At 39.5% G+C, this 13,974-nt stretch overlaps 1 protein-coding gene across 13 annotated transcripts in view; it reads right to left on the bottom strand.

Moving 5' to 3' along the window:
- The window catches only part of Ppp1r12a (protein phosphatase 1, regulatory subunit 12A), a 111,237-nt gene that overhangs the window by 17,283 nt on the left and 79,980 nt on the right, over positions 1–13,974 (bottom strand). For 2 of the 13 annotated variants that reach the window (XM_006241308.3, XM_006241316.5), the window contains 10 exons: positions 13,731–13,844; positions 13,146–13,361; positions 11,450–11,544; positions 10,395–10,499; positions 9,425–9,592; positions 8,878–9,057; positions 2,941–3,031; positions 1,706–1,906; positions 1,347–1,518; positions 204–325 (listed from right to left, as the gene is read on the bottom strand). In XM_006241308.3, the coding sequence (XP_006241370.1) occupies positions 204–325; positions 1,347–1,518; positions 1,706–1,906; positions 2,941–3,031; positions 8,878–9,057; positions 9,425–9,592; positions 10,395–10,499; positions 11,450–11,544; positions 13,146–13,361; positions 13,731–13,844 (1,464 nt within the window). The remainder of the gene's footprint in view (positions 1–203; positions 326–1,346; positions 1,519–1,705; positions 1,907–2,940; positions 3,032–8,877; positions 9,058–9,424; positions 9,593–10,394; positions 10,500–11,449; positions 11,545–13,145; positions 13,362–13,730; positions 13,845–13,974) is intronic. The other 11 variants (XM_039078253.2, XM_006241311.3, XM_063262871.1 and 8 more) reach the window with 11 other exon arrangements.

Raw genomic sequence — 13,974 nt, 5'->3', positions numbered from 1 at the left:
CACACACACACACACACACACACACACACACACACACACACACACACACACAAATCTACCTATTTTGTGGCTGTGCTTACAAAGCATTTTAAAACTTAATAGTTAAATAGTTGACTGATGATTTAAACCATCTATCCTCTCAGCGATGTACGGAATTATGAGCAAGTACTTCTGGGAGGGTAGTGTTTCTAACAGGTCCTCACATCTTGTGTCCAGAAGGAGACTCCAGTAGACCTCCGTTTTTCTCTTGGTCGCCGTCGTTCTCTGATTGATTTAGGTTGTGACTTATCTTCCCCTTCTTTTTCCTCTTCTTTTTTCTCTCCCTCTATTTATGGATTACATAAACCACATGATTGCAATCTATCCTGACAATGTTTTTACAAGCATATGTCAAAACAACTCAAGAGCAGGCTAGGCGGTTCCGTGGGTAAATAAAATTGCTGCCAAGCCAGAGGACCCACACAGTGGGGAAAGAACAGAATCTGACAAGGCGTCTCCCCACTTCCACAGGTGTGTCATCTCCTTACACACACACACATATGCCCTCGCCTAGCATGTATAAAATAAAGAAATGTAAAAAAACTTATACTCTAATTTTGTTAGCCTCTTCTGTAAAGTTTAGATTTCTTCAATTAAAATAATGTTTGTCTCCCAGTAATCCTGTATATTTGGTATAAAGTTGCATTTTAATCTCCCATTATGACACTTTTTTTTTTTTTCTTTTTTACGGAGCTGGGGACCAAACCCAGGGCCTTGTGCTTGCTAGGCAAGCGCTCTACCACTGAGCTAAATCCCCAACCCCATGACACGTTTTTAATGATCATGAGAACAAATTGTCTCTATGTTCTTGCTGTCCAAAATAAAAACATCCCTAGAGACGTGTTTGCTGTGTAGAAAATGGCTGATTGGCTGACTGGTAGGACAGGCTCGCCATTAATGTGTGATAGCAAGATACCCACAGCACTCCAGTGCGAGGGGTGAAAGCACACAGCACATGATGGGACACATGGCAGGAGCCCAATGCAGTCTGCGGTCTCCACCATGTCTTCTAGCACTTCACTTCCATTCTGAGGGCAGACCTTTTCTTGTGAAAAAATTACCTATCTTTCATTAAAAGCAAACAATATAGACATATTAATCTTAGGATTTCCGTTTTGCCCCTGTAAAGGGCTTCTGCACTATAAGATTTTTAGGGCCTTTGAATGTGCTAACAACGTAGACACATACAGAGCACGAATGACTAACTACACTGTTTCTGCTCAGTACATCTGTTTAAGATGTTCTTTAGTTGCACTACTAATTAGAGAGACCAGCACCCAGGATTACTTGAAAAGGTGACTTCTTACCTCTTTCATTGTCTTTGGTTAATCCCCGGGAGTAGGCAGAGGTTATACCTACAAGGCTGTTTGGCCTGTTGAGCTGACTTGAGGCATAGAGTGAACTGCCTAGAGTAGAAAGTGAGGAGGACGACGGAGTGCTTGAACTTGAAGTTGACACTGGTCTGTAACGTGCATAAGTCTGTGAAGTAGTAAGTAAAGCCATAAAACACAAAACTCATTTCAAAGAACAAGCCTTGTTCTCATCATGCTGAAGCCATTCACGTCCCAGCACACACCTCTCATGTACTTCTGTTTTTAGGCCATACACTCAGCACTGTCAGAACCCTTAGAACCACTCATACCAGCTGTGCTGCCCACAGCATTACCTCATCGTATGTTCTGGAATACTTTTGCTTATATTCATCTTCTCTAGATACTTCTGACTCCTTCTTTTCTTCTTGTTTCTCTTTATCCTGCTTTTCCTTTTCTTCTTTGTCTTTTTCTTCGTTTTCTTGTTCTCTGGTTCTCGTAGAACGGCTTCTTCCTATTGTCTTTTCGGCTTCCTGGAGGTCAGTCAGTGTCACCCCCTGCGCACCAGAAAGCATAAATTGTGATTAACAAGCTGGTTTATCAACTATGGATGCAATTTTCACATAGCAAACCACACTCATTTTATGAATCACAATAATGATAGGTATTGGGAAAGTTATAACTATAGATAAGACTCTGAATTAAAACTAACAAAATAGTAAGAAAGAAGAAAAAAATCTGAATATGATTCTAATTTTAGAAGAGGAAGAGGCAATCTATAGAATACAGCATTGTACGTATACATTTTCACACGTTAGCTTGAGGTTCGACAAAATCTTCGATAAGTACGTAAGGTTTTCAGGTTACACCCCTAAGAACAGACTAGATAGGCAAAGCAGCTTAAGACCCAACGACCATAACACGTTGACAGGCCAGTAATGACAAGTTCAAACAGCCGAATTCATGCTCTGGGTTCCTCATCAGCAGGAAAGGCAGCTACCATAGTCAGAACGAGTCGGAAGTGAGATAGCAACTAGCCCGAGACGCTCTTCTTACTTTTGCCCAGCTGCTGTTTTCTATTCTGAGCACTAGGCCTCTTCTCCGTCCCTTCATCTCTACACGTTTGTAAGACTTTAATAATTGTGAGGCACCACATGGCTGAGTAGTGGTGGTGCATGTCTTTAATTCCAGCACTCGGGAGGCAGAGGCAGGGGGATCTTTGAGCTGGAGGTCTACAGAGCTAGGCCTTTGAGCCTGGTCTACAGAGTGAGTTCCAGTATAGCCAGAGCTACATAGAAACCTTGTCTCAAAAACAAACACCCCCCACCCCTCAAAAACCTCAAAGGGCATTATATTAATTAATTCATGTTAACACTTATGGATATACTCTGTGCCAAAAATCAAACTAGGAATAGGGGATTAAAAGTCAGCACTCACAGTAATGGGATATCAAAAGTATAACCTTATACACAAAAGCTATAGAAGGATTTCTACATCAACCTTATCTCTTCTGATTATCCACAGCGAGGGAAAATAAAAAAGTCACGTATTAAGTATGTATACATCTCTATATTATACACATTAGACATACCTGTGTTGACCGTCTAGACTGTCTTGCTTGTCTAGATCTTGCTTTCCTTTGGGATTCAGACTCTTCATCCCTAACAGGAGTGAGGTATGACCTACAGTAATAAATAAAACATTGTTAGGTAGAGATTCAATATTTATGAGGAGAAATATTTATCAGTGTTTGTGATTAAAACAAGCAAGCATAGTGTTTAATGGGTTAAGAAAGACTCTTCAGAAATGTTTGTACTTAGCATTGATATTAATACAATATGACCATTCCTACTTAATTTGTATTTTCTATGTGTGGGTGTATTATCTATATGTATGTCTGTACCACTTGCTTGCCTGTTGTCCACAGAGACCATTGCCTGGGAGTGGCGTTTCAGAGGGCTATGATCCACCATACGGGTGCTGGGAATTGCATCTGGGCCCTCAAGAAGAGCAGGTGTTCCCAACCACTGAATAAGCTCTTTAGCCATGCCATTTCTTTCTGGACAGGAGCCAGTTATACTTAGGATAGCATGTTCATTTCTTCCTTGCTATATTTAATGAACTTAATTTTAAAAATAATATAACTTAACTTTAAAAAAGAAATGAGAGGACTAAAGATTATGTTTTACTCTATTGAAATAGACACACATGCATTTCATTGTCAAAGAGCCAATTCATAGAAATGGAGAGGATGAATTTAACTTCTACTAAGAAATAACTCATTCCACGTTACTTCTCTAGTGTCCCAAAAATCCACTTATTAGCACTGCCCACTTAACAAGAACCGAGAAATTTCAAAAGGAGATGAAGCTCTGCCTCTAGAAACCAGTATTACTTGGGGTAGTTCAATCATGACACTATTTTGTCACTGAACTCACCTGTCTGAAAGCATTACAGAGTCCTCTATTTTCTATGTAAGGCTTAGTGCATCTCACCCGCTGTGCTCTCCAAAGGCAGTTAATGGTCCAGCCAGCTTTCTTTATTTGGATGCTATCTTTTCGAAGGGCTCTTTGTCAGCTTTACTGCTCACCTCAAATGTTAGTTACCTTCTTTAATAAGCTCTGCAGTCAACTCTGAGGTGTACGTCATCTGTCTCTTCTATACACCCTCTCTATCTGCAGTGCTTTGTTTTTGTTTAAGTCTTTATGCTTCAATCCGTTTTAGACACTGGGGATGCCTTCATTACTGTTTGTGTCTCTGACTATTTCTGAAATCCGGTAAGACTAGTTCATATGCTTAATTGCTCTTAGCATAAGTAATTGACCGATGACAAATTTCTTATCAGTAGCTTTCAATTTCGGCAGTTAGATAACACATAGTGTGAACCAGGATGAGAGGACTGCTTTCTTGTTGCTTCTATTATGATTACAGCAACTGAGAGCAAGTCAGTCAGGAAAGTTCAAGTATAGTAATTTTTTTCCTTTAATGGGACAGTTGGCGAATTTACAGAAACACTCAATTATACTACAGCATTTATTTTGACTTAAGCTGTTTTTATGCTCTCCATGCTAGTTTGTTTTACTTATGTCAACTTGACACAAGTTTGAGTCATTTGGAGAGGGAAGCTCAGTTGAGAAAATGCCCCCAGCAGATTGGACCATGGGCAACCCTGTAGTGCATTTCCTCCATTGATGACTGTCGAGAGATGCCAAGCCTACTGTAGGTGGGTGTGAGGCTTCTATAAGAAGGCAGACCAATAAGCAGCATTCCTCCATAGCCTCTGAATTAGTTCCTGATCCAGGTTCCTCCCTGAATTCTTGCCCTAGCTTCCCTGGACAGTGAGTGAGTGGACGACAAGCTGAAATCACTCTTTCTCTCCCCTCGGTGCTTTTTGTCATGGTGTTTTTCACACCAACAGAAAGCCAAGAAAGCCTGGTTTCAAGAAATACTGTACATCCTCATCTGGTTGAGTATCACATCTTGGTCAGAAAGATGTAACTGTTTTTACGTCCTCTTGGCACCTAAATTCTCGATAGTTTTTTTTTTTAAAACCACAATATTGTTACATATGCACTATGTTGACCTGGCATTTCACAGAATTTATTTTTTAATTTTTATTTTTTTAGCTTATGTTCATTGGTGTTTTGTGTACATGTATGCCTATGTAAGGGCGCCCTGCAACCGGAGCTCCAGACAGGTGTGAGCTGCCATGCAGGTGCTGGGAACTGACCCAGGTGTCTGGGGGGTCAGAGGCTCTAACTGCTGAGCCCGTCTCCGTCCCTACAGACGAATACTTTCTTCCAAATCTCACCAAAACACTAATTCTGACCTAAACCCACAAACTCACCTTTTATTTCAATAAGCCTGGATTCTTTTTTAAATTCACTTTCAAATTTCCATGCAAGTTAATTTCTCATAGCTGCTTGTTAAAGGGATAAACAACTACTTGAATCTCTTGTAAAGTCTGTGTACTTTAATTTTATATGCAATGTCTTCATTTAGTATAAAACCATGGGCATTTAATCAATTCAATGTTTCTATTTTTCTAATGATTTACTTTACAAAGTTTTATTAGCTGAAATAGTATATTAAGTTATATTTTAATTGTTCAACCATATTATATACTTAAAAAACAGTAACATCCTTCTTAGCTTTTTTCCTTTCAGAGAAAATATATTTTTGTCTTCTTTTTTCTTTTTAATAGAGTTTTGTTTTTTTTTTTTTTTTTTTTTAATGTAGTCCAGACTGGCTTTGAGGTGACTATTTAAGCCCAGACTGGCCTTAATCTCATAATCTCGTGGCTTTTCTGTTTCAGCCTCCTGGGTGCTGGGATTACAGGCATGGTCCACCATGTCTGGCTCGGAGGAAGTATAAAAAGTCAATGGGAGAGCTGTGGGAGAACAGTGGAAGAGGACAGCTATATAAAGCAACAGTTCCACGTAAATACAGTAGTATTTGCAAGGCACTCCTCTGCATTTAAAACTGCGGTAAATAGCAAGCACTTACTCTGAGCTAATCTGCTATTGTAGCCTATCATTTGCTGTTGTTAGTGTTTCTCTGCTTTAAACAAATATTTACTTATCAGAGGGCTGTAAGGATGACTTGTGGGCTAGAAAACTTGCTGTGTAAGTATGAGGGCCAGAGTTCAAGTCCTTGGCTCCCACATTAAAGTTGGGCATGGTTGCATATAATGCTGGCATTAAGGGTGGAGAGAGGCAGATCCTGGAAGATAGTGTGTGTTCACTGAAAACCTCTGTCTTAAGAAAGCACGCAGAAAGGTGTATGTGCATAAGTGTGCATGTACCTGCAAACACCATAGATATACTATACCCCACCCACAAATAAATTCACAAAAAATTAAGGCATTGGAATTTTTAACTAAAAAGAAAGGAGGAATTAGATCCAATCCTGATCAACCAGGATAATTGAACATTAGATCCTGACTTCATATTAGATCCTAATAGGATAAATTCATTTTATTTTTTTAGTCACAATTATCTATTTTCCCCTAGCACTGACTACCAACCTTAAGACTGCACACATGCTAGCAAGTATTGTATCACTGAGCCCAACTCTTAGCCCTGCCACATACACACACACACACACACACACACACACACACACACACACACACACACACGTTATAACTGTGTATATATTTTAAGGCAAATAAATAATTATACATATTTCAGACTCACTGGTGGAATTTAATAAAAAGATAACCAGAATAAGCTAACTAATTATAAAAACTTCCAGTTAACTACTACATGTGGGAATTATGTTAGATATCACTGAAACAGGACAGAGTCTAGAGATGTGGAACAGAAACAAGGTCAAAGGACACAACCATGAAAGGCCTTCAGGAAACTCATTTCCAAGCCAGCCTTCGCTGGGGAGGTGTCTCAGAAACATAACACCTAGGAGTTTACAGAAAAGAGAGGTTCAGGGTACAAGGCTCAATATCAGCCTGCTGCTATCTCCTGTCATTTCTGTGAGGGTGACCAGATGCATCTTTCCCAGCTCATAGCCGGGTAAGGCCCTACCCTGGAAATGGAATTCGGGCCCAGGCGAGAGGGAGAGAAGCTGGAGAAATGAGCAGCTCTGCATCTGGGAGACTCCAGGCACAGCAGGGCAGCACTATGTCTGTGGACTCTTACAAACCCTGCGAGAATGGCTCGGGGAATACAGGATGAACCTGTGTTCAGTGCGGCGTTAAAGACCTGTGCACCTCTCCAGAGCTCACCTCTACCATGGCAACAGTGGGTCTTCTTCATCTGTTACCATATTTCTACAGTCAAGGGGTAACTGTCAACACCCAGAGACAGACAAGAAATCCAGGAGGAGATTGGCTGAGGCCCAAAGGTGGAGAGGATTGCCATGTAGGCAGAAAACGTGGGAACTAAGACAAAGGGTCTGAAAACACAACAAAAAACCTGGAAAACCAGAGTGTGGTGGGCTCAGCACATTCTCTATGAAGGACCCTATGTCTTTAACTGACAATTCTACCTTAGTAATGACTATGTTACACCCAGATCACTCTTTTAAAGTTCTTGTTGAAAAGCAAAACTGGGATAGTATTTAAGTAATAAAGACTGTTTACAGTTGACAGGAAAAAATATAAGATGTTTTGTTTCTTATGCCATTAGAATAATCCTTGTTGTACGTAACAATTTATTAAAGATTTATTTTTTAATCTTTAATATTCCCCACTTAAATTAAGAGTAATTTAAAAAGCTATCCACATCTCTACTCTGTTCTTCAATGCAATCCATAGACCTGATGTGTAAGAGTCAGTTTGAGTGTTTGAGCTCTCATGGAATACACAAGGCACTGGTTTTTGAGCCCAAGCACTGAGGGGGAAGAAAAGATGGGAGGAGAGAATCATATTGGATTCTGAAACAGTGGTTGACTCCAGGGGGATATTTCTTACACTTTATTTTGTCACCGAGAATCTTGTTTAAAAGCAGGAATCTTAGAGATAGAACAGATTCTGGAAGTTAAAGAAGTCTGTATAGTAAGAACCAGGCCACACAGAAGAAGAAGTTCTGACTTAGAAGTGATTAAGACACAAGTGTCTCCAGTGTACCTCAATAGTAGATGGAAGCCTCTTGTTTGATTCCTAGTGAAGAAGATAAAGGGGAAGGAAGGGAGGAGAAGGAGGGAAAAGTAAGGGGATGGAGGGGGAAAGAACTGGGAAGGAGGAGGAAGACAAGGTTGGGGGAAGGGAACTGGAAGAGGAGGACTGGTATGTGAAGCAATGGCTTTACCACTAAACTAAGCAAATGTCCAGCCTAAAAATCTTATAATGAAAACTAAAACAAAACTGTTTAAAACCATCTATTTCCTTTGTAATGAGAACAATTATGTTGTATATAATTTCTCTCAAGTATCTTTAGATCTTCATTACACACACACACACACACACACACACACACACACACACACACACACACACAACATTCCAACTAGCACTAAGACCCCAATAACTAAGAAGACAGTTGTCTGGCTTTGCCTTTGCCCTAAACATCAATTCTTTCAGAGATGGCCAACACACCTAGCTGCTAATAACTCCTAGCTGTGTCCATTTACCTAGGCTGGAGCCAACACATGATGTGAAATGGTCACTGTGCTGTTTGAATGAGAATGCCCCTTAGGATCACATATTTTAACATTCGGTCCCCAGCTGGTAGAGCTGCTCGAAGGGGCTTTGAAAGTGTGACCTTGTTGGAGGAAGTATGTCATTGGAGGTGGGCCTTGAGATATTTGAAGCCAGCTCTTCCTCTCTCTTGTGGGGCAGTTCAAGATGCTCTCAGTGTCCCGCTTTGGTGACAGAAACCCTCTGAAACTATAAGCAAAACCCCTCTTCTACAAGTCGCCTTGGTCATTGTATTTTGGCACAGCAAGAGAAAAATAATTAATAATACATATCAAATTTCTGAGAATGACAAAGCAAACAAGCAAAGAACACAAAATACCAAAACTAGACAAGCATATCAGCAGAACTAGTACTGTGAGGACCTGTACACACCTGCGTCTCTCCCTGACCTCTGATGTGGAGGAAAGAGTGCCAGCAGTAGTTGTGGTCAGGGCTGTGGTAGAAGAAGCTGCAGCACTTACAACAGTTGGAGCAACAGGAATGGTCGCTGCGGTAGGAGCACTGTCCTTCTCTTTCTCAGTACTATCCTCAGCCCACAAACGATTTGAGGTACTATAGCATCATAAGCAGCAACACAAAAAGAGAAAAGGAAAACAGCTAAACAATGAAAGCAATTTCTAGAAGCTGAAAACATGTGACCACAGGGATGGATTTTTTAAAAACACAAGATTAGTAATCAAACAGCTCATGCAGAGCTGCCAAAGAAAGAAATTTTTATTTTAAGCAATATGATTTAAGACCTTAAGATTTTTTTCCCCAGACATGCATAACTGCTTGTTTTTTTGGAACCAATTTTTGCTTAAGAGCAATTTCAACATGGTAAATAAAAAAATCCAGAGCCCACATTTGTCTACACAACGATGCATGCACGCACATAAGCACACAGTAGACCTGAACACAGAATGTCTCTGTGACTTACCTGCTCTGTGTGCCTGCTGGGGAGGAACCCGGGGGAGTCTTTGCAGTAGTGCTTGTGCTGGAAAGGAAGCTTTTCTGAAGCCCAGCTGCAGAGGTAACTGTTGGTGTTGATGTGGTGCTTGGAACACTACAACTAATCAAATCATCTTGTCTTCTACCAAAGGAGCAACTAAAGGAAAGAGGCATTCTATATAGGATGTGTCTGTCTGTGTATTCTATATTCACTATCTTAGATACCACACAACTGCACACAGCAGAAAACAAAACTGTGTTCTTAATGCTACCAGCTCCAGCACCTAGAGCTGGATCTACAACTTGCTACAGTATAGATTAATTTTACTAATTTGGTAGTGTAGAATTTTATGCCTCCTCCTCCCAAAGCCTTCAATAACAATCAACACTGAACATTTTCAGAATATGCTAGACCATAAATGGTCATGCCAGGCTGGTCCTAACAAAAAATGTGGAGTGGATTCATTCAAGGAAGTAAGGCTTGTGGCCATACTGAGGAAAAGTTTTTAGCAATGGGTTAACTCCTCAGGAGTGACCCATGTCTACAGTGTGTGTGTGTTTATATCTTACTCTTCTTGCTTTCTGCAGAGAACCAAAGTATATGTTTCCTAGTCTCCAGTATAAAACCACCAAGATTCTAAACAGATAAGCTTTCATAGCTCTGAGTTCTAGCTCAGACAAATGTTTCAGATCATAGACAACAGCTAAATCAATTATGACAATAACCCATTTCAGATGATTTAGTCAATCATAAGTTCCTTTAAAAGTGTTGAAAGACATTTCATAATATATCAAGTTTAATTAAATATATATGCAGAGGATAAGTTAGAGTAAATCCCCACTATCTTTATATTACTGCATCTCTAAATTAAATTTAACACAAAAAAGATATAATAGTTTAAAAAATTTGCGTAACTGATATTATAAGAACATAGAGAAGCTTATAAAGTACATCATACCTTCTATGGTAAGTAGATCCTTCATTGATTGAACTATTTTTTTTAAGATCATCTTCCCATTTTCTTCTTGTGTAAGAACTACTTGTTCGCAAATTTGAAGACTCTCTGTGAAAACAACAGCCTTCAGATTCTGGTAGTTAACTTTAGAAGAAGGTTAAGAAAGGTACATACTAGTGAACAGGAGTAGATATGAGTAAAATCTCATAGGAAAACTTTGGGATGTTTACTAAAAAGTGGGAGTAATTTTAGTTCTAAGAGTCAGTATATAACCCTAAATAAAAGCATTTACAAGCATATTATTTATAAGACAAAATACTGTGATTCACAGCATGAGACATGTGACATACTGACAAAAATAATGCTGAGAACATATACAATACATAAAATGTTAGGTGAAAAAATGGAAGACATAGGGGTTGGGGATTTAGCTCAGTGGTAGAGCGCTTGCCTAGCAACCACAAGGCCCTGGGTTCGGTCCCCAGCTCCGAAAAAAAGAAAAAAGAAAAGAAAAAAAAAAAAAGGAAGACATATAATTAGATGATAAAGCATGACTACAAATATAATAAAAAGTTCTCTAACATTGAAGATTAAAACCTGACAGTGACCACACATAGCGTTTCCCCTTTTCTTTTCTTTCTTTGTTTTGTTTGTTTGTTTGTTTATTCAAGACAGGGTTTCTCTGTGTAGCCCTGGCTGTCCTAGAACCCAGAGAGCTCCACCTGCTTCTGTCTCCTGAGTGCTGGGACTAAAGACACGTGCTGCTACTGTGATTTGGCTGCCCCGCTTTTCTATGTATCAGAACCTATTAGTGTGTCGTCTGGTTTTGCAACTCTGCTCTTTCTCTGGCTCAGCAGCAGCGATGCTTTCTTTACCATTTACACTAAACCTGCACGTTCTCGTCCCTCAGGACTGTGTAATTAGTGTTCTGTCGGGATGCTGGACAGTCTTCTCTCTCCCTGGAAGCCCGCCCTGCATCCTTACAGTCCTCACATAGTAACACCAATGCTGGCACTGTAGACTCTGCAGGACGAACACAGGCGCCCTGTTGCACTCACCTGTTTTCCTTCTCTTCAATGTCAGACGTACTGCCTAGTCGCCTTGGGATTGTAGGGGCGACATATGCAAGTCTTGTTCCTTTATTGTCTTTCTCCTGACAACAGGAAAAGTCATGAATGAAAAAAGTTGTGATATGAAAAATATGAAGAAAAGGTTTTTAATGACATAAACGTATATGACTGCATGCTTACTGGGCAGTGTTTTCCTAGTTTAGGTCCTGAACATTAATACTCAGATAAATGAATGAGGTCCTACAAAAGCAATGATGAATAGCCAGCTCAACCAGTTCTCTTTTCAATCTCCTTAGGCTAAAATTAGAAAATAATTTACTCAATGAAAGGAAGAAAAATCCTATATTAATGACTTTTTCTAAGACTAAAATAATAATTTTTTTTCCCCGGAGCTGGGGACCAAACCCAGGGCCTACCACTGAGCTAAATCCCCAACCCCTAAAATAATAATTTAACATACACTTATTTCTCTTGAAGATAGAAGGTTCAAATATAGCTCAACAAGGAGTCACTTAGGTATACAAGCTGTTTACAACTAGGACAATGCATACTTTATATTAAGATATTCTAAACAAATATAATCTAAGTCATATTACTTCGATATGTGGCTGAAAGTATGTACCCTTAGCAACACTGCCACGCTGGAAAGAGGGCAATAAAGTTATAAGAAAGCAGAAACATTAATGTGAGTGAAAAAGAAACTTCATATTAGAATGTCTAATACAAGGTAACACTTAAGAGAAAGAAAACTGTATTAAAAAAACTTAGCAAGTCCAATCACAGACAATTCAGGAAGACCAACTTTTTTTTAAACATTTATTTATTTTATGTATGTGAGCACACTGTAGCTGTCTTCAGACATACCAGAAGAGGGCATCAGATCTCATTACAGATGGCTGTGAGCCACCATGTGGTTGCTGGGATTTGAACTCAGGACCTCTGGAAGAACAGTCAGTGCTCTTAACCACTGAGCCATCTCTCCAGCCCAAGGAAGAACAATTTGATTGCACCCATCTGATATAATACAAGCATGTGTCTTTCAAGCACTCATTAAGAGAAAGACACCTCGGTAAGATAAAATGCTGCCCTGGCAAAATAATGATCAGATTTAACCTAATCAAGCTTTTGCACTCCCTTACCTCTGGGAAACTTATTCAATAATAAACAAAACAAGTCTTACCATATTCCTTACTACATTCTAGTCATAGAGCATGATTTGAGGGCTGGAGAGATGGCTCAGTGCTAAGCACACTCGACGCTCCTACAGAGGAGCCGGACTTGGTTCCCAGCACCCACACGGTGGACCCACAACTGTCTGCCACTGCAGTCCCAGGAGATCCGACATCCTCTTCTGATCTGTGAGTGTCAGGCACTCATGTGGTGCACATCCACACACACACACAGGTAAAATACTCATACCCATCAAATAAATAAATAAATCTAAAAATATATTAACAAGTTTTAAAAGCTTAGTACTCTCCCCAAATTTCTTGTTTTAAGCAAACACAACTGCTCTTCCAGGTACTCACTGACAAGACACGGACATTCTACATTAGACAGTTGTTGAGTTAAGGTGACATCTAGGATCTAATGGTGCTAACCAGAACATCTATCAAAACTGCAGACTTTACGTTCCTAGAAAAGCAGTTAAGCTTTGTTGCAACCAGATTATAAAACAAATTACCTTTTCTTTATTATCCAAAGAGGACGAGAGTCTGGGACTCGAAGCTGAACGTATCACGCCTGCAGTGTCTTTCTCCTTCTGAGCTTCTTTAGATGCAGTGATCTCAGCCAGGGCACCATAACTGCCAGTCTTTCTAAGTCCTAACCTCCAGGATGCAGGAGATTCATCTTTTCTTTCTTCTTCTTTGGGAGAAATTTTTGTAGTTGATGTAGGAAACTTCATATTTCATAAAAGACAAAAACAAGTTATCAAAACCAATCATTCCTTAATTTGGAAATAATTTATAAATAATGTCTAAAATTTTAATTGAAAGTTTCAGGAGAAAACACATTTACTAAGGTTAATGTCGTAAGGCAAAAATATAAAAAATCTAAACCTTAAAGAGTAAATAGACTGCCCTTCTAGAGGTTAGCTTTATAAACACACACTACACACTTCATATCACACAGAAAATTATGATGCAGATACTGAGGAAAACATGAACACACTGTAAGGACTTAAAACATGCATCTCTGGAACCAACACTCATGTGAAGCTTGTTATGTTGGAACCCAGTATACACTCTTGCACATAGAAATGCCTCACCATGGATTTTTCGCCCTTACTGGGCACCAGCACAATGCCAGTTTTGCGCAAGCCCTGCCTCCATGATGCAGGATCTACTGACTCCACAGGCATGAGAGAAGCAATGAAATCAAACTAAAGCCAATTAAAATAAGACAGGTCAAGAGATACAGATTGAAAACAGAAAAGTGAGGTTAAAAGAAAAAAAAAAATCAACCACACTTTTTTCCTATATTTCAACTTTATAATAAACTAATGTCCAGTA

This window comes from Rattus norvegicus, chromosome 7 (assembly GCF_036323735.1).
Source record: "Rattus norvegicus strain BN/NHsdMcwi chromosome 7, GRCr8, whole genome shotgun sequence".
NCBI lineage: Eukaryota > Metazoa > Chordata > Mammalia > Rodentia > Muridae > Rattus > Rattus norvegicus.
This window is presented reverse-complemented; position numbering and strand designations above follow the sequence as displayed.